Source organism: Leucopleurus acutus (assembly GCF_964270905.1).
Source record: "Leucopleurus acutus genome assembly, chromosome: 6".
Taxonomy (NCBI): Eukaryota; Metazoa; Chordata; class Mammalia; order Artiodactyla; family Delphinidae; genus Leucopleurus; species Leucopleurus acutus.
In genome coordinates this window covers 52,960,842-52,981,948 of record NC_139149.1, presented here as the reverse complement: position 1 = coordinate 52,981,948, position 21,107 = coordinate 52,960,842, and the positions used below count along the sequence as shown (strand labels likewise).

General features: G+C 38.4%; 1 protein-coding gene across 1 annotated transcript in view; it reads left to right on the top strand.

The window, feature by feature from the left end:
• The window catches only part of TTC21B (tetratricopeptide repeat domain 21B), an 86,567-nt gene extending 83,833 nt beyond the window's left edge, over positions 1-2,734 (top strand). Inside the window, exons 28-29 of the mRNA XM_082841513.1 lie at positions 954-1,021; positions 2,276-2,734. Of these exons, the coding sequence (XP_082697639.1) occupies positions 954-1,021; positions 2,276-2,353 (146 nt within the window). The 3' untranslated portion in view covers positions 2,354-2,734. The remainder of the gene's footprint in view (positions 1-953; positions 1,022-2,275) is intronic.
• Positions 2,735-21,107: the final 18,373 nt, after the last annotated feature.

The window sequence follows — 21,107 nt, the reverse complement described above, 5'->3', positions numbered from 1 at the left end:
CATATTATTTTACATTGTGTTATATCTTATTTATTGAGTCCACTTTTTTTGTCTTTTCCTTAGTTTGCTTACTATTATGGCATTGTTACAGAACAACAGTCAGTTAAGAATGTCTTAAAACTTTCCTCTAAATTGTCAGTGTCTGAAATGTGACATTTCACTGTCAGTAACTGTGGTGCTTGTTACTCATCGCTGATGTGGCTATCTAATGACTAACCCAGTGTCTTCTGAGCCGCTCTCCCCCCTGCTCTGCGCTCCGCTCGTGCACCCCAGGTCCATTTGGTTGCTGTGTCTCCCTCTACCATTGGCCTTTCCATGTGCAGTTTTTGCCTAACAGTGTTCTTGCTTCCCACCCCCTTGGTCTACCTTATGCCTCTTCCTTCAGATTTCAGACCGTGCCTGACTCCCACCCCCTCCCCAACCAGGTTTCTTATTACAGTGCTCTTGGCCTGTACCTTTATATCACAGCATTTATCTCAGTTTTGAAATTATTCATGTACTTACATAATTACTTAAATAAGGTACTTTCTTTCCTAATGGAGTGTAAACCTCATGACTGAAGGAACCAGTTTGCCTGACATGTTAAGTAAATCTGTACTGTATAAATGAATAGCTGTGTTATCATTTACTGCCCTACGATGAGTTTTTACCATAATCTGAAACAAATGGGACTTTTCTAGTAAGTTGCAAAACCGCATTTGTGGGATGGCCGGCCATCTTCTAACCCAGCTGTGGTCCTTTGTTACAACTCCATTTTCTTTCCTACCTGTTCTCCTTTTATGTCACTCCACCCTCTATTATCTTATCATTTCTATCATAGTATAGTCACCAGCCTCCACTAAGAGTTCTCTAATATTAGAGTAAGCAAACAAAGGAGGAGGCCAAAAAAGGTAATATTAACAGTATGCTCTATAAATAGTACTATATCATTGTTGGTTTTTTTGTCTTTACAGGATACAAACTGGCATTTAATTACTTAAAAGCAAAAAGATTTGTGGATGCAATTGACGTATGTCACCAGGTAAAACTTAAATTTAGATTTCTTAAAATTTTTCAGATGGACTGTTTCCTACTTTTAATTAATATCAAGATGTACATGAATAGAGATAGAAGACGTCATATTTTGGTTAAATGACTCATCACATATATCTGGGAGATACTACCAGTTTTCAAAGTTTAGAAAATAAAGTTTACTTAAATTGAAAAAACATATGTTTTTAATTGGGCTCAAATAATAAAATGTTTACGTCAATTTAAAGAAAGAGGCTAGAGAAGCATGTTAAATAAAACGTAATCCTTAAGTCAGAAGATATCTCAGGATGATTATAGATTCTCCACATCACTGTTCTGAATAGAAGTTCTTATGTATGTGTCTAAGTCTCTGGTTATTAGAGGATTCAGATTTATAAATTAGAGAGGTATTTTTGTCATTTAGAAGTCATTCAATTACACTTCTGGAATTGATTCCTGACTAAATGATCCCTTGTTAAAATGACAAATATTTAAGTTGCAGTTTTAGAATTTGCAGTTTCTTTATGTACATTGTCACATTGATATCCCATATAAGGCGTTTTACTAAGCATTGTTGGGAGCTCCAAGAAAAGCTCCTTAGCAGAGAATTATGTGATGTGTCTTACCCTGGATAGCTGTGTGAGCATCATCATAGTAAACACTTGGCCCCAGCGATTGCTATTGATTCCTGAGTCTCTGCGTAAGGCAGCATTTCACATTAAGGTTAAGGTTGTACATTAATGTAAGGTTATACATTAGAATCATTTGTGGAGGGTTTTTTTTTGGTTTGTTTGTTTGTTTTAATGAATTTCCCCTACTCCTAGACTCAGTAGACCTGGAAATTTGTATGTTTCAAAATCATTCCAGGTAAATCTGATGTGTGCTCCTGGGTAAAAATAACTAAGGGTTTATTAAATATCATGCAATAGCTAAATTATTTAAAGTATCTTAAATCATCGATACATAATTGTTTTCTGTAACTGATCTATTAAGGAAATAATTATATTTGTTGTATTTTCCACGTGTAGTATTATATTCTACCTTTTTCATTTAATTGCTGTTAATAGAAATGAGTCATCATGTCACCCACATCTCAGATACCACCTTTAAAAAGTGTTGTTAAATTTGTAGTATTAATATAATGAAATCTCAACTGTAATGCTGTTTCTAGTAAGTTTTGTGACTCCGCAATTCTTGATAATGAATTACAAGTTCTTATGCTTTTGTTATTTTGTTTGTTTTGTTTGTGTGTGTGTTTTTGCAGGTTCTCGAAGCACATCCAACTTACCCCAAAATCAGAAAAGATATACTTGATAAGGCTCGTACATCTTTAAGACCTTGAAAATTATTTTAGCTTTTTTAAGCAAGAAATGAAAAGAATCTGAGTTCTTCCAGTTCAAAATAGGTTTAAGCTAATACTTTGTAATAGAAAGCATACTTCTCTTTCTCCAGCAGAGGCTGCTATTGTATATAAAGAGAAACACTATGTTAAATGGATGTCTTCTGATGGAGAAGGTGAATGAAAGCTGGTTTATTTAATTGACTCTCTTGATTAGGTGCAGATTTGGTGACTCTGGTAAAGATTATAACCCACTTCTATAAAAAATATTTTGTTAAAATCTTGGTAGTTAAGTATCCTATATCTTTCCTAAGGAACATTAGTTGTTTCTTTCAGGAAATACATTTACAATATTGTTGTGCTCTGTTAAACATTTTTGTGATAGTCTCTGTTATTTCAAAGATTTGAGTAAATTTCCCTGTAAATATTTATGAAAAAGAAAATGTATTTTTTAATAAATATTTTATAAATTGATGATTTGTATTCCTCTTGGAACTCAAAAGACATGGTGAGTTTTGCAAAATCAGTTTTGCAAAAAAATGCGTAGTATTACAGAAAATGTGGCTTTCCTAGAAAAGTCTTTGTGGGAAAGTATAAAGAGTGTATGTGTTTCCCTTCTCTGTTGAACTGATTCTTCCTGCTCCCAATGCCTATGTGATCCCTTTTAAGAAATAACCAGTACCTGAAATTAGTTTAAATAGGTAAACCTTTATAGCATTATTTAACCTTAGCCCAAAGACGAGGCCTTTTGGTGTAACTTTAGACACTGTAACATCTGGTGGAGAATATTTCTGGTCAGTAGGGACTCCCAAAGCACACCGTGTGAACACAGCTGCAGACCCCCTCTCCCTAGAATCCCTGCCACCACCCTGGGAGAGCACTCACTCTTTACACTGAATTTAACCTAATCTTCATAAACTCAATTCTTAACATCATTTTTAGTATGTTATCTATACCTTTTTCAGTTGCCTTTAAAAATACAATAAACACAGTCTTCAGTTTTAATTGCATTTTCAATAAACAGTATTTTTCCAAGTCTCTTGCTTTTCCTTAAGTACCTCATGTTTATTTCTTTTGAGCTACATTCTAGTTTCTGATCACTTCTCCAGTTTTCCAAAGTCCTTTTAATTCCAATTACATGTTATAAAATTCTAGTCATTCTTTTATGTATGGCGTTCCATGAAAATGTTTAATAAGTAGAGCATTTATGAAACATGTCATGCCTGTTAAAATGCTTTCACATGTCTTATTACATTTATCCCCCGGTCCTATAATATAGACATTATTATCCCTGTTTTACAGTTCTGGCACTGTGACAGATTATCTCTTTAGCTACAACCTTTCAGCCTGAATGGACATTGTTAAAGACGTGATATAACAGAATACCCTTAGTAGTTGCAGTGAGCCTGCATCATGGAATGCTAGAATCATGGAAATTGGATAGAGAAAGTAGAACATCTCTTCTCCCAGCAAGACATTTCCAAATCAGTTTTCCTATCTGTAAAATGAGGAGTTTGTTTTTGTTTCTTTTTTCCGCGCAGGCTCAGCGGCCATGGCTCACGGGCCCAGGCGCTCCACGGCATGTGGGATCCTCCCGGACCGGGGCACGAACCCGTGTCCCCTGCATCGGCAGGCGGACTCTCAACCACTGCGCCACCAGGGAGACCCTGTTCTTGTTTCTTAAGCAGCCACTTATTCTGCCATTTGTTAGATACTATTCTAGAAACTTTCTTTAAATTAGGTCTTTTATTTCTCAGTCAGCTCTCCAGAGAAACAGTATTTTTTCAGATGATGAGATGAGGCTCCAACTAAGTGATTTGCCCAAGGTCAGAGAAAAATTTTCAGAACCTGGATTCCACCAGCCTTTCCTATATTAAGATGCCTTCCATAACTAAGAGAGGCAGTGTCTATAAGAAAAACTCTTTTATCTGCATGTGGCTAGCAGATGAAACTGAGCGTCCTGTCACAGAGGTGGCTAGGTAATGAGGAACAGGAACGGAGTGGAATGAACGTTCTTACACATGTGGCAGCTGCCACCGAGAAGTGTAAGGGAGGAGCAGTGTAGTGCAGCAGGGAAGAGCACGGCTCTGAAGTCAGACCGGCTTAGGTTTAAAGTCTGGCTTTACTACTTTCTCAAGTTACATAGGCTCTCTGAGCCTCATTTTGCTCTTCTTATCCATAAAGTCATGTATCAGGATAATAACCTTCCTCGGGTTGTTGTAAGAATTAAGTGAAAGAACGTACATAAAACCTAATGAATCTAACTCACTTGGGCTCTTAATAAATAGTAGCTCTACTTACTTATTATAAACCGAACAGGGTCAAGTAGTAGTTGCAGTTGAGAAGAACCTTCACAGAAGAAAAAAGACAATGCAGGCAAAGCAGAGATGGAGAGGACTAGTCAGTTCCCCTAGAAGCACAGCCGTACAGGAGTCAAGATTCTCATTCATTGTCTCCCTCCCTCCTTCCCTCTCTCTCTTGCTCCCCTCCTCCACCAGAAATTATGTTGCACGCTTTGCATGCATAAATCTCACTTCATTCATCTCGAACTGACTTTTGACCTTCTCTCCTCTGCTGGAATTCTCCCCCTAATCCCCACTTACTGTCTCCAAGCTTCCCTCTCTAGGCTTATTCTTTCTTTCATTCAGGTACCAGTTTATTATCACCTTCTCAGAGGCCCTGTCCATGTCCAGGCCAACACTCTAAAGTAGCCATCACGTCAGTCTGTACCCTGTCACCCTTGTTAAACTCTCTATTTAGCACTAACTAATCTCTGACGTTTTTCTTGTGCACACGCCCAAGATTGTACATCCAGGAAAGCTGGAACTCAAACTGAACTGCTGCTTGAAGGAATCAGTGCCCATGGCATGTTCAATGATAGTTTGGGGCCCACACGGAGGATGGGGAGGGAGGGACACAACATGAATGAATTTTCTGTGCATTTGGGGTTTGAATACCACCACCCTCATAGTAAGGAAGCATTTTTAAGTTCAATGCCCTTTGACCTTAGGCCAGCTAGTATGGTGAACTGGGTCCCAAAAGGAAACAGCTCTCTTTCGCATTAGTCAAGAAGCTAGAGCAATTCTGGAAGGGTTTTATGTATGGACAGCTGAGGAAGCTAGGTTAACTTTGCACTAGAATAGATAATAGAATCACTATGGAAACCAAAAGACCAGTTAAGACTGACAGGAACTCTCCTAGTTTGGGTCTGGAGATAAGTGAAGAGCCTTATAACAGGATCATATTAACAGTGCTAGTGCTGATAAAGTAGCAAATGCTTGTATGTTTTATTTTGCTTTTTGTTTTTAATGAAAGATTGGCAACAGTGCAAGAAAACCACCACATTCATCCTTTCGGAAGGGAATTTGGAAGTATGGATTTAAGATTCTGTTCTTTGACCAAGTAATCCCACTTAGAGAAATTTATCATAGGGGACATTCAGAAATTTCCTCAAAGTTTTTTGGTTTAAAACACCGTAGAAGCAAAAAGCTTGGGTTTTTTGGTTATTGTCAAAACATTCAGCATAAATGAAGTGGTCAAATATATTAGTTTACCCAATAATGGAGTACTATGTAGTCATCAAAAACTGTTTTCAAAGATTTTTTCTTTTTTTACTATTTTTTAAAGAATTTTTAAAGATTTTTAACTGCTAAGATTCTCACAAAATAAGTGAAAATACAAGAAACATAACTTCATATAACATTAATTTGCAAAAGAATATAAATAGATGTATATGTAAGATACACAACTAAACGAAACTAACCCAATTTTTAACAGTAGTTATATCTGAGTGATGAAAAATTTGCCATTTTTCAAGTTAACTGCAAGGAACACACACTAAAAATAAGGGTTTTTCCCCCCTTTTTTTAAAAAAAAGAATAGCTTTCTTAAAGAGGAATAGAAAAACTCTTAACACCCACACTTTAATGGTTTGTACAAAATGTAATCTGGTTTATTTCAATTGTCAGAGAAAAAGATTCAGGAAGTAGAAGATTGAAAAAGACTGCCAGAAAATGGCAATAGGAGAGTGGCAATAGCAACAGTAATAGGAGTTCACTGTTACTAGTAACCGAGTTTTAATGATGATCCTACCAAATGTAACTAATAAGAAGCCGGAGGAAATACCCGAAATCACACAGGGCCACAACGTGTAGTTGTGTCGTGTGAGCCCTGGACAGATTGACCCACCCGAGGGGGTAGCAGAGGAGCAGAAGCTAGCACTCTGGGTCTCACAAATGCAACTGCACCCCCTTGGAGGAAGAGGATCCCTTACTAATTGGAACAAAGTTTGAATGAAAGGTGAGGAATTAGAGACAGAAGAGAAAAATGTTTGGCTATAGGGCTGAGGGTAAGGGAGCAACAGAGTGATGGCTACAGAGGTTTATGAAAGGGATTTTGTTTTCTGTTTTTCAAGACAGGAGCTACTTGAGCATCTTGGAATATTTATGGGGAAAAGTCAGTAGATACTGAAGGTATAAGAAAGAGAAAAGGGGGAAGCCTGAGGAGGAAAAGGGGTCCAGGGGATGGTTTAGAAGAATTAGAGTTGAGAGGGATGTGTGATTTTTGTAAAGGGAGTAAAGGAACAAAATAACTGTAGAAAGAGGTGTTAGATATATAAAGGTGGGCTTAGGCGCCCTTATGCTAATTTGCTCCATCAGTTTTATAATGAAGTGGACTTTGACCTAAAGGCAGTACCACTCCTTCATACGCATGGAATTTGGGGGCCTCTGTTTTCCTTGAGCTCTGAAGTATTTTCACTGACTTCCAGGTTCCTGATTGTGGTTGCTGGAAGTCTGCCTGCCAGATTAGAGGGGGGTTACTGTAACATCATAAATCATAGTTACGAGCAAAAAAGTGTTACGCACCTTTTAATACTCTTCTTAAGAACCAGATGTTTTCTAGAGAAATGCCTGACTCTACAATTTGTCTTACAGTGCACGTAAATGAATCTGGCACGCTGCCCATAAAACAATTTGATCCCATAAATGAGGAAAGCTGAGTAATGAGCAGGTTCTAAATGTCTTCCTTCTAGTGGTATAACCTTAGAATCTATGGCAACCTTTAAACGGGGCTGTTTTCAAATAGTGTGTATGTTATTTTTATCTTTCTTCAAACAAATTCTTTTGGCAATGTAACAGAAACTCTGTTTTAAAAAAACAAGTGTATTTTAAGAAAGTAATTACTATTTCAGTTTCCGCCAGAGGCAGGCTAGTTTTATTTTTAATGGGTAAATGATGTAAGAACCTTAAAAAAAAACAAACAAAAACTTGAAACACTAAGAACAGGGCCATGAAGTATTCAGTAGTATCCTCACTTATAATGAGTAATAGGTCCTGTTTCACAGGTAGAGATTAAACTTTTTTTGGAAAACACCCTAAGCTTAAAGAACACTGGAGGAAAAAGTGTGCTAAAATGCTCTTTTCAAACAATTTAAGTTAAATACTTGAAGTTGCTCTAGTCAATGAATGAAAACTCCCTGACATATACTTTCTTGACAAGTTTCCAGCCAATTTTTCACATTGTCACAAATTGCAGAGGATAATTTGAGGGGGACACGGGGATTGGGGAAAGTCCAGGATATTGAGAACACCCAAGAGCAAAGTTAAAATGATGGAGCACAGACCACACAGATTTCAGGGGAAGAAATGTGACCAATGAGATGTGTCTGGGTCCTGATGTCAGTTCTCTGTGCGGAACAAGTAACTCTACTGTCTCTTATGAAGTGTAGTATCTTTTTTGTGTGAGTTAGCTTACTGCTGTTTCCACAGATTTCTTAAAATGTAAATATTCATTGCTTTAGTTCCAATAAAAATCGGGTTTTTTCCACACAAAATTTTTGATTTTTCATTTGGAAATCATTTCAAACTTAAAGAAGTTTCGTGAATAAGAAAAGTACAAAGAGCACCCACATGCCATTTACCCAGATACATACTAAAATATTGTTAGTATTTTACCTCATTTGCATCTTCTCTTTGTATATACAAATTTTGTGTATACATTTATACACACACACATATACACACCTATATGTAAAATGTTTTTTCTGAACATTCTGAGAGTAAGTTGCATACATCATACATGCCTCTGTACTCCAAAGTACTTCACTGTGTATTTCATGAGAATAGGGATATTCTCCAGTTTAATGACAGTACAGTTATGACCATCAGTTAATTTAACATAGATACAAAACTTTTAATCTGCCACTATTTACCGCCAACTGATCCAATAATATCCTCTACAGCATCTTTTCCCTCCAGTTGGGTTCCATTCTAGGATTGGGTATTGCATTTACTTGTCATGTCTTTAGTCTTGTTTAACCCGGAGCATTTCCACAGCCTTCCTCTGTCTTTTATAAAATAGCTATTTTTGAAAATACAGTCCTCTGTCCCCCCCCCCCCTTTTTTTTTTTTTAATTTGAGTGTTCCTTTGTTTTGGGTTTGCCTGATATTTCCTTAAGATTCAATCTGAGTTGAGTGTTTCTGGCTATAATACTATATAAGTGATGTGGTGTCCTCATGGTATCACGTCTGGAAACACACAATGTCCACCTGCCCTCACTGGAGACATTAATTTTGATTACACATGTCAAACTTTTCTACCATATAATTGTTATTTTTTCCCTTGCAACTAATAACCAATCTATGAGGAGACACTTTAAGGTCTTACAAATATTCTGCTCCTTCAGAAATTCCCCCTAGGGCTTCCCTGGTGGCACAGTGGTTGAGAGTCCGCCTGCCGATGCAGGGGACACGGGTTCGTGCCCCGGTCCGGGAAGATCCCACATGCGGCGGAGCGGCTGGGCCCGTGAGCCATGGCCGCTGAGCCTGAGCGTCCAGAGCCTGTGCTCAGCAACAGGAGAGGCCACAACAGTGAGAGGCCCGTGTACCGCAAGAAAAAAAAAAAAATTTCCCCTAGATTAGCCTGATTCCTGCCTGATCTAATATTCACCATGATGATTATAAATGATGATATTCTAACGTCACCACTTTCTCCACATGTTCCAACCAGTCAGCCCTTAGCATTTTACTATAAACAAGAGCCCCTCCTTTGCTTATTTATTATTCTTTTTACTTTTTTTTACATATTTATTATTTAATATCATATGTGTTCATGAATTCCTATTTTTTCATTGGTTCATAATTCATTAATGCCTTTAATTATTTTGGTGCTCAAATGGTTTCAGATTTGGCCAGCAGGACTTCAAGTTGGCTCCTTTGGTGTCCTTGTGACTACCCCTATCTTTTTCTTTCTCTCTTTTCCTTTTTTTTTTTTTTTTTTTTAGCATGTTCCTACATTCTAGCATAACAAAATATCCCAGGTTCAACTTATAATTACCCTGTCCCAGCCCTGGAATCAGCCATTTCTCTGAGGAGCCCTGGTTCCCTTTAGTGGGGCAATGGTATTAGAGATCAAGAACTTAGTGTAAAGTGTGCTCACTGCCACTAGGGTGAATTGTTTCTAAACACTTTCAGCAAACAGAAAACATATGCATGTATATATGCAGTCACATGCATATATACACGTATATATGTGCACACATATACATGCATACACAGGTGTAAATACACACATATTGAAACATGTTTCAGAAATCACAAAATTACATCAATTCCTCCAAATCCAGTTTATCACCATAGGGTTCTTTCTTGTGTTCCCATGTCCCTTCATCCGCAATGAGACCCTGAGTCCCAACAACTTCATCATATTTGTTCATTTCTTCAGTCTTATAATCCATCTAAAATAGTTTCAAAATTGCTTCACCCAGATGCTCACAACAAAAAAAATCCTACCAAAAAGAACTCAGGATTTGTCTCCCACTTTTCCCAGTACCACCAATTTTGACTGATTCTGATGTTTACAAATTTAATAGCATATTCTAAAATGTTACCATAAGCCTTTCCCCGTGGTATGAGATATTTTAAAAATCAAACTAAATAATTTATTGATGACAGGAGGGTGTGTCTGCTCCATAGACCAGCTTTGCAGTTTCCTTCCAAATATTCATCTACTTGCAAAATAAATACCATCCCTTCCCACACCAACCAGTATCATATTAATGATGCAGTAGCAAGAAAAAGAGTAGGAAACTCTGGAGCTTAAGCGAAACATCATGTGCTGAGGATTGAGAGTTAAGATTTTTTTAAAAATATGTAGCAGATATATATGATCATAAATGGATTTATTTTTGTTTGCCCTTAGGTATTTTCAGACCCCTTGCTGTGATAGTTTACATGGCAGTTATAAACGTCTCTAAAAACATAGGGAAATTTTCTTCTTACATTATTCAAAATACTAGTTTCTGGTTTATAGCAACTAACACCATTTTACCTTCAACCTGCTTTTTCAAACTGCCTTTTTTCATTGAGTGAATCCTGGTCGTTGAAAAATTCAGATTTATTTCCCCTATTCTTTATTTTTGTATTTACATCTTATATCTATTTTCTTGAGTCCTATGGCCTCACAAAATGCTTTTGAATAGCAGAGCTGCAGAGATGATGGGGAGGTCAGCTATGTTAATTTCAAAGTGCCCCAGTCTTCAGTGTGAGGTTGCCTAGCAACCCATCACTCAGGCCTCCTTTGTGGATGCGAGAAGAGGAAGCAATTCTCCCATATACTCTCAAGCCGAGATGGTTTTATAAAGTGAAAAACCTTTTGCAAAGGCTTCAGCACAACCCCTATCTCTCCGTCTCTGCCCACTTTGTGCACTTCACACATGATGAGAGAAATGATCCACCTTTTGATGCCTTAGATCTGATACAGATATAAAATGGAGCTATACACGCTACGGTCAAACAGTGGAAGTGACCTGTATCCCTACGTTAAGCTGAAACACATTAATTAAATCTCTCGTCATCCCTTTTCTGACATGAAAGCATACTTTCCCCTCAAGTTCTAAAAGCCAGTTATGTTAAATGAAACTGCAACTGCCTGCTGAGCATCAGTTACCATAGCGACGTGAGGCAGGAGTATTTTTCTCCTTAGGCACAGGATGGCTGAAGTGTGTTCAATCAGGGACTCAAGCAGCATGCTGACTAGAAATCAGGCATCTGGGAAGAATCTGCTCTATTCCTTTTTCTCCACACTAACTTGAAAAAATAAATAACCCCTCTGCTATTCCCCCAAAGCTATTAGCTTTTTAGAAGTGAACTTCAGTGGGTGGCAGAAGTGCCCTACCTTAGGGCATATAGGAAAAGGGAGAACAATGACACATGCTAGTAAAGTCCATGTGAACAGCTGAGCCACGTAGAGATGAGTGCTATAGAAGATAAGCTGCCCTTTCAGACATTCTGAAAATACACAGCAAAAATAACAGCTAGAAATCCATGTATTTCCACATTGTAAAAACACTGATGTACAATTTTTGAATGGTTTATGACCCCCTGAACTTATTTGCTAGGCAGCCAATGCTCTTCAGGAGCACATTGGGATTCAGATCCATATTGGTCTGTGAAGAGTCTATAATTGATAGTTAAATCAGGTATAAGGCAAAACGCTTTGTGCCATTCTCACTTGCCTCCAAATATGGTTGAGAAGAGAGAGGCAGTATAGCATAGTGAGCTTTAGAGTCAGACAAGCTGGCTTAGCATTCTCTGCCACTATCAGCAGTGTGATTTGGGGAAAGTTCCTTTCACTCTCTAAGTCCCGATTTCCTAACATTTAAAATGGGAATAAAAAGAGGATTGTTGACAGTGTGAAATAAGAAAATACATGTAAAAAAATATGTAAAATCGTTGGCATTCATAAGGATTCAAACACTGATGACAGCTGGTGTTATGAACTTGACTTATCAATCACAGTGTTCAGTCATCATTGAACACCTGGGCCACACCCAGCATTGTGCTTTACGTGTGAGGGATATTGAGGTCCCATCAAAAAGAAGGCAGCCAAGTTTGGGGATGCCAACTGCTGGTTATGCACCCTGTGGACACTTCAATTTGGTACATCATTCCCACCAATATTCTGTCCATACGGACGTGGCACTCCTCAAGGTTTACCTCCAGGGCCAATTCACGGGGAAAAGTCTCACTGCTACTTTACAGTTAAATTTTGCTATTTTACCCAAACTGGTGTTACCAGCACCCTTAGTCACCGTAGACTGGAGATCACCTTCCAAGGGCAGAGTTAAAATAACAGGCAACCACCAGAGAATGCACTTCCAAAAGATCTGCCCAACTGTTTTCAGCAATGAAACAACATGGAAAGTATGTGAACTCCCAAAGTGCCTATCTTGGACTCTCTTTTCTGGCAACAGTATATCTTCTGGTGATTTACTAAAAAATCATTGACATAATTCCTAAAAGTATAACCTCTTAATTCAGATCATTAGTCTAACCCCTTTATTTTAGACATAAGGAATGGAGCTCAGGGACATTGATTGATTTATCCAGTTCATATGGCTATATGTGTATATATGCATAATACATACACACATGACACTACACAGACGTGCATACACACTCATAAATATACACTCATATATATAAAGAGAGAACAAGTTCTATAGATTTTTTTTCATGTTTATCTCAAAGTCAATTCCAAGCGCCTCATTATTAATAGTGACTATAATTTGCAAGTAACAGAAACCAACATAAGATGGCCTGAGTTATGTGTAAAAACCCAAGGATCATGGAGGCTTACTAAGGTCTGTACGGAAGCTAAGAGGCAGGGACTGGAATGTCTGCTGCTTTGGGCATTTCTGTATTCATCTGTTCACTCATTTACTAAGTCAGGTCATTCAACAAATACTCACTGAAGACCGATTCTGTGCCCGACGTTGAACCCTCACTGAGCAGACGTGTTCTTCAGCTCTCACAGATATTTCACTGCTCCCATTCGTGTTACAAATTTAGCCATATGCAGTAACTCAAGTATACAGTCCCTTAGCCCGGACCCCACCTCACTCTGGGGAGGAGGTTGGGCACCCAGTGAAACAAGTCGCTCAGATCCACCTCTATGGATCAGAAAGTTGCTGGGCAGACAATCCCACAGGCTACTCTACAAGCATGTCATCTGATTTGCACCTCTCCCTCCGAAGTACTTAAGCCAGTATTTTTTTTAAAAAAAAAGTACCCAGGCACTAGCATAGCTGACCAACTACACAAAAAAAGCACAAATTTCAGTTAAAAAATGGAGAAAATAAATTTCATTAATAAAATAATTTTCAATGTGGTAAATTATTCGTTCAAAATCATTCTTCCACCTGTTTTCTTTCTACCAGATTTCTAAAAAACCCAAACCCGGACATATAAAGGGCTGTGCTACTTCAGTTTAACCAGGAGATTAGTGGAGTCTGTATAGTCTAGAGTCTCAACAACTTTGTAACTGCCTAGGCCAGTACTTTTCCAAATCAGGGAGAAAGCCTCCATAAAGACCCCTGTTTCTCCAAATTGATTAGTAAGCTATTTCAAAAAGTATGTTGATAATATAACAAGACTTTTGACCTTTATATTCCTTCCTCTGTGCAAGTTGACTCTTAAATTTACACATTATTATCAGGTAAAAGGAAGCCATTAACCATTATCCCAGCTCATTGAAAGAGAGGGAGATGCTGGGAGGGGAATAAATCAGGCTGGATCCATAAAGTGCTGAAGGAATCCTTGTTATGCCATCCCATTAAGCGTCTAGGACTCCCCCTTCTCTCCCCCTACCTGCCTTCTGTTTCTTTTTTTTTTTTTTTAAGAATGTCCAACTTGGGTAGTACTAACTGTATACTATTCTAAGAGATTTACATGTATTAACCACTTTAATCCTCACAACAACCCTGTGAGGTAGGTGCTATGATCTCTAGTTTGAAGTTGAGGAAACTGAGTCAGGAGAGGGCAAGTAACTCAGCCAAGGCCACAGAGGTAGGAATGGATGGAACTGGGGTTAAGACCAAGGTAGCCTGGCTCCAGAGCCTGTGCTCTTAACCCCAACTCCAAATCACCTCCCTTGCACACAGTTTATCCAAAACAAACATATAGCTGCGGCCAACTCAAAACGTGCCATGCCACTGGTAGACAGGGAAAGCCCAGACACATTTCTAACACGAACAATCCAAAGACTTCATCATTACCTGCCTTCTTTTTCTTGAGCTTACATGTGTCCTGGGGCATTGTGAGGTGAGGGTAAGTTAGTAACCAAGCAAAATTTAAGGAAATGTATAGGAATCATTTTTTCAGGAAGGACCCAAACAAGATGTTAGCTGATGGAGTGAAATCTTCAGGAGAAGCAGAAGGAAAGTACAGCTAACTGAGCCCCAGGAGCAGGGGATGCTCTTTTGGATAAAACTTAAGGCTGGTCTGCTCAGTGAGCAGAGACAGTGATATCTCTGCTCCTATGAGTAGGACCATATCTTGCCAGCACACACTTGGGCAAGAATATTGCAAGGTTGCCCAAGGTCCCATCTGCATAGTTATAGCCACCACCCATTGCCCCTTCTCCCTCACGCCCCTACTCATTTATACATGGTGTTTTCCTCTCTCTTCTTCTTGTCTGTCCCCATCCTAGAACCTCTTCCTTGCCTGGAGTGAAGCCCTGTGCTTTTTTCTGTTTCTGTTCAAGATATTTTCTTGATGCCCCAAATTCTCTTGTTCTGGCTTCTAGCCGAAGTATTTTGTCCTCTTTCATATAACTAATCTAAAAAAGAAAATCTCTTCAATATTCAGATTTTTTAAAATAATAAACCTTGATGGCACATCAGACCCCAAATCTAATCAATGACGTGAACAAAAAAATGTCTACTTTTGCTCAAGTAGCAGGAGGAGCTTAAAATCCCAACTCGTTGAGTGAAGTTAGGAAAGAAGAACAGAACAGTTGGTTCTGAATTAAAATTGTAACAGGACTGGAATATCTACAAGTCAAAAGATATTACTAAAGAGTCAGAAAAGTAAAAAGTGTGCTTTGAAGAGTTCCTGTGTCATGCTGGCCTTCCTACATCAATCATTTCCCTCCTTCTTTCATGTAGATAGATGCGCGCTGCCTGACCTGGACTTCTATCTGTCATCAGCAGAACAGGACCATCTGGAGTCAGAACAGATCATCAATCCTTCCACACATCCAAGTTACTTTATTTTACTTTAACAAATATAATGCAACTGAGAAGACATTGTCAAATTCCTCTGGTGGTTCTGTCTGATTTCTGTTAGGGATCCATGACAACTCAGAGTGATGTGAGTGATGCCATGATGTCAGGGAAAAAGCCCTGCCTTAGGAGTCTGTATTAGTTTCCTATTGCTGTAGTAACAAATCATCACAAACTGAGTGGCTTGAAACAACACAAATTTATTTTCTTAGACTTCTGGCTTCCAGAAGTCTAAAATGGGTCTCATATAAGGGGAGAAAATCAAGGTGGCAGTAGAGCCGTGTTTCTTCTGGAGGCTCTAGGGGAGAATTTGTTCCTCGATGCTCCCAGCTTCTAGAGGCTGTATGCATTCTTTGGCCCATGGTCACATGACTGACCTCTGCTTCCATCATCACATCTCCTCTGACTTTCCTGTCTCCCTCTTTCCCTAATAAGGACCCTTGTGATTATATTGGGTCCACCTGGAAATGCAATATAATCTCTGCATCTCAAGGTCCTTAACTTGATCATGTCTGCAAAGTCCCTTCTGCCATGTAAGTTAACACATTCATAGGTTCTGAGGATTAGGATATTGATATCTTGGCAGGGTGGGGGTTGGATTTCTCTGTCAGCCACATGGTCTGACATAATTGGAGGCTTTACTTCCTGGAAATCAGAAAGACTGATTTCTAGTCCATGATTAGGAATTTCAGTCAGAGGAGTGCATGGGGATTGTTGGTGTCTGGGTTTGACCTTGGCTTACTTGACTATAGTCCCAAATCCTGGCCCTGGACTATAGGATTTTACAATGAGGAGCACTGGCTTTCAGTTAGACTAACCTGGGTTTTCATCTCCGCCACCTAGGAACTCTGAGAACTTGGGCAAGCCCCTTGGTCTCTCTGAGCTTCATCTTTTATGGGATGTTCTAGGAGAAACAGACTCAGACAGAGACTTGCCCACATGAGTGCTCTTGGGAGTAACACTGGTAAGGGAGTGAGGGAAGCAGGATTGGACTGGGATGAAGTCATAAGACAGGCTCCAGCTGGTCCCACAGGAACTCTGTTGCTGGGATGACCCTTCAGCATTGTCTCCCTGTAGGGCAAATGAGCCAGGCATTGTTACCACCTGCCATGGCTGGGACAAGGGTGAGGAGAGGGAGGCACTCGCCTCAAGGACAAAATTTAGGGGTGCCAAAAACTCAGTAACCAAGATAAAAGATATTTCATTGCACTATTTTTAAAAATCTAAGTTAATGCAAAATTCCACAATGAACAAAATACTGAACATATTGAGTAAAGACAGTATAAGTAAGAGTGCTGTGCAGGGTCACAAATGATCCTCAAGCAAAAGGATGAATCGGTCATTATTGATATTGTTTTTATTTTAAATTGTGATATTTTGAGCATTATGGACTGTTTGCATTTTTGATTTTTAAAAATAGTGCATTAAAATATTATTTATCTTGATTTGAGTTTTTTGACACTCCCTTAAATCTAGCACTGAGGCCTATTCCTCACTTGCTTCACTCTCCTACTGGCCATGTGTTGTGTGCAGGCTGTCCCGCCCCTCCCTCCAGGAGCGGGGACGATCTTAGGCCAAGGATCATTCCTGGGGCTTAGCTGTAAGCTGTAAGCCATCTGCAGCCAACACTACTGGCACCTGGGGAAAGTAATACCTTGATCCTGAATAGGGAGATGGGACCTACCACAGCATCCACTGGCAGGATGATGATGCCTACCTATAAGGAGGTTGCTTTGTCATATAGTTTTTCCCTCATTGGGATAGAAAGATAGCCATGCAGCACTTGTGTGGCTACTAAAGCTAATTGTTTCAGATGCTAGTGAATGTGGTCACAGCCAAACCTTGGCCTGACCTCTTCCTTCCACCTTCCTGACAGCCAAACATGTGAGTGAAAGGTCTAGATTATTTACTTGGACCTGAGTTTGCCATTAATACTACTGTCAACATATGGCTTTGATTTATGGTTTATTAGCTTTGGTTAGAATTGCTGAGCAAATATGCTAAAGTGAAACTTTTCTATCCCATGGCCTGACTAGACCCTTATTCCCAGACAGCCTCCTTATGCTAGTGATCACAACCAAGTGGTGGATAGGCATAACTACTTCATTACTACAAGAAAAAAATACATAGATATCAATGATATAGATATAGGTATCAGTCAAAGTGCAAGCCCTACCAAATGTGGGATCATGAATACCCTTGGTGAATCTAGCCTATACACACCATGTACTAGAAGCTTGTTAACCTGGCATGAAGTAAAAATATAAATTCTTTTTTTTGTTCAAAGATTACTGATTTTCAAAATGGGAAGGGGTTTATAACCCCTGGGGGTTGTGTCAGAATCCCCTGAAGAATGTGTTAAACTCCACCATCCCTTCTCAACTTCCCTATGAACTAACAGCCATAAAAGGAGAAATCGACAGCAACACAACAATAGTGGGGGGCTTTAAGACCCCACTTTCATCAATGGACAGATCATCCAGGCAGAAAATCAATAAGGAAACACAGGCCTTAAATGACACATTAGACCAGATGGACTTAATTGATATTTATAGAGCAGTCCACCCAAAAGCAGCAGAATACACATTCTTCTCAAGTGCAAATGGAACATTCTCAAGGATTGATCACATGCTCGGCCACAAAGCGAGCCTTGGTAAATTTAAGAAAATGGAAATCATATCAAGGATCTTTTCCAACCACAGCACTATGAGATTAGAAATTAACTACAAGAAAAAAACTGTAAAAAACACAAATATGGGGAGGCTAAACAATATGCTACTAAACAACCAATGGATCACTAAAGAAATCAAAGAGGAAGTCAAAAATACCTAGAGACAAATGAAAACTAATGCACAATGATCCAAAACCTATGGGACATAGCAAAAGCAGTTCTAAGAGGGAAGTGTATAGCAAGATATTCTTACCACAGGAAACAAGAAAAAGCTCAAATAAACAACCTAACTTACACCTAAAGCAACTAGAGAAGGAAGAACAAACAAAACCTAAAGTTAGTAGAAGGAAAGAAATCATAAAGGTCAGAGCAGAAATAAATGAAATAGAGTTGAAGAAAACAATACAAAAGATCAATGAAACTAAAAGATGGTTCTCTGAAAAGATAAACAAAATTGAAAAACCTTTAGCCAGACTCATCAAGAAAAAAAAAGAGAGGGCTCAAATCAACAAAATTAGAAATAAAAAAGGAGAAGTTACAACAAACACCACAGAAATAAAGGGATCATATGGAACTACTACAAGCAACTATATGCCAATAAAATGGACAACGTAGAAGAAATGAACAAATTCTTAGAAAGATACAATCTCCCAATACTGAAATAGGAAGAAATAGAAAATATGAACAGACCAATCGCAAGTATTGAAATACAAACTGTGATTTTAAAACTCCCAACAAACAAAAGTCCAGGACCAGATGGCTTCACAGGTAAATTCTATCAAACATTTAGAGAAGACTTAACACCTATCCTTCTGAAACTATTCCCAAAAATTGCAGAGGAAGGAACATTCCTAAACTCATTCTAAAGGCCACCATCACCATGACACCAAAACCAGACAAAGATACCACCAAAAAAAGAAAATTACAGACCAGTATCACTGATGAACATCAGTGCAAAAATACTCAACAAAACACTGCAAAGCTATATCCAACAATACATTAAAAGGATCATACACCATAATCAAGTGGGATTGATCCCAGGGATGCAAGGATTCTTCAATATCTGCAAATCAATCAGCATGGTGCACAAAAAATTGAAGAATAAAAACCACATGATCATCTCAATAGATGCAGGAAAAGCTTTTAACAAAATTCAACACCCATTTATGATAAAAACTCTCCAGAAAGTGGGCATAGAGGGAACCTACCTCAACATAATATAGGCCATATATGACAAACCTACAGCTAACATCATACTCAATGGTGAAAAGCTGAAAGCATTTCCTCTAAGATCAGGAACAAGACAAGGATGTCCACTCTCACCACTTTTATTCAACATAGTTTTGGAATCCTAGACACAGCAATTAGAGAAGAAAAAGAAATAGAAGGAATCCAAATTGGAAAAGAAGAAGTAAACCTATTACTCTTTGCAGATGACATGATAGTATACATAGAAAATCCTTAAGATGCTACCAGAAAACTACTAGAGCTCATCAATGAAGTTGGTAAAGTTCCAGGAGACAAAATTAATGCACAGAAATCTCTTGCATTTCTATACACTAACAATGAAAGATCAGAAAAAGAAATTAAAGAAACAATCCCATTTACCATCACATCAAAAAGAATAAAATACCTAGGAATAAACCTACCTAAGGAGGCAAAAGTTCTGTAACTCTGAAAATTATAAGATGCTGATGAAAGAAATTGAAGATGGAAAGATGGAAAGATATACCATGTTCTTGGATTGGTATAATCAATATTGTCACAATGACTATACTACCCAAGGCAATCTACAGATTCAATGCAATTCCTATTGAATTACCAATGACATTTTCCACAGAACTAGAACAAAATATTTAAAAATTTGTATGGACACACAAAAGACCCCGAATAGCCAAAGCAATCTTGAGAAAGAAAAATGGAGCTGGAGGAATCAGGCTCCCTGACTTCAGACAATACAACAAAGCTACAGTCATCAAAACAGTATGGTACTGGCACAAAAACAGAAATATAGATCAATGGAACAGGATAGAAAGTCCAGAAATACAACCATGCCCCTATGGCCAATTAATCTATGACAAAGGAGACAAGACTATACAGTGGAGAAAAGACAGTCTCTTCAGTAAATGGTGCTGGAAAAACTGTACAGCTATCTGTAAAAGAATGAAATTAGAACATTCTCTAACACCATATACAAAAATAAACTCAAATGGATTAAATATCTAAGTGTAAGACTGGACACTGTAAAACTCTTAGAGGAAAACATAAGCAGAACACTCTTTGACATAATTCACAGCAATATCTTTTTGGATCCATGTCCTAGAGTAATGGAAATAAAAACAAAAATAAACAAATGGGACCTAATTAAACTCAAAAGCTTTTGCACAGCAAAGGAAACCATAAACAAAACAAAAAGACAGCCCACAAAATGGGAGAAAATATCTGCAAATGATGCTATTGACAAGGGGTTATTCTCCAAAATCTACAAACAGCTCACGCAGCTCAATATCAGAAAAACAAATAACTCAGTCAAAAAACGGGCAGAAGACCTAAATAGACATTTCTCCAAAGAAGACAAACAGATGGCCAAGAGGCACATGAAAAGATGATCAACATTGCTAATTATTGGAGAAATGCAAATCAAAACTACAATGAGATATCATCTCACACCAGTCAGAATGGCTGTCATCAAAAAATCTACAAATAGTAAATGCTGGAGAGAGTGTGAAGAAAAGGGAACCCTCTTGCGCTGTTAGTGGGAATGTAACTTGATACAGCCACTATAGAACAGTATGGAGGTTCCTTAAAAAACTAAAAATAGAGCTACCATATGATCCAGCAATACCATTCCTGGGCATATATCTACAGAAAACCATGGTTCACAAGGATACATGCATTCCAATGTTCATTGCAATGCTGTTTACAATAGCCAAGACATGGAAGCAACCTAAAGGTCCGTCAACAGAAGAATGGATAAAGAAGATGTGGTACATATATAATATACAATGGAATATTACTCAGCC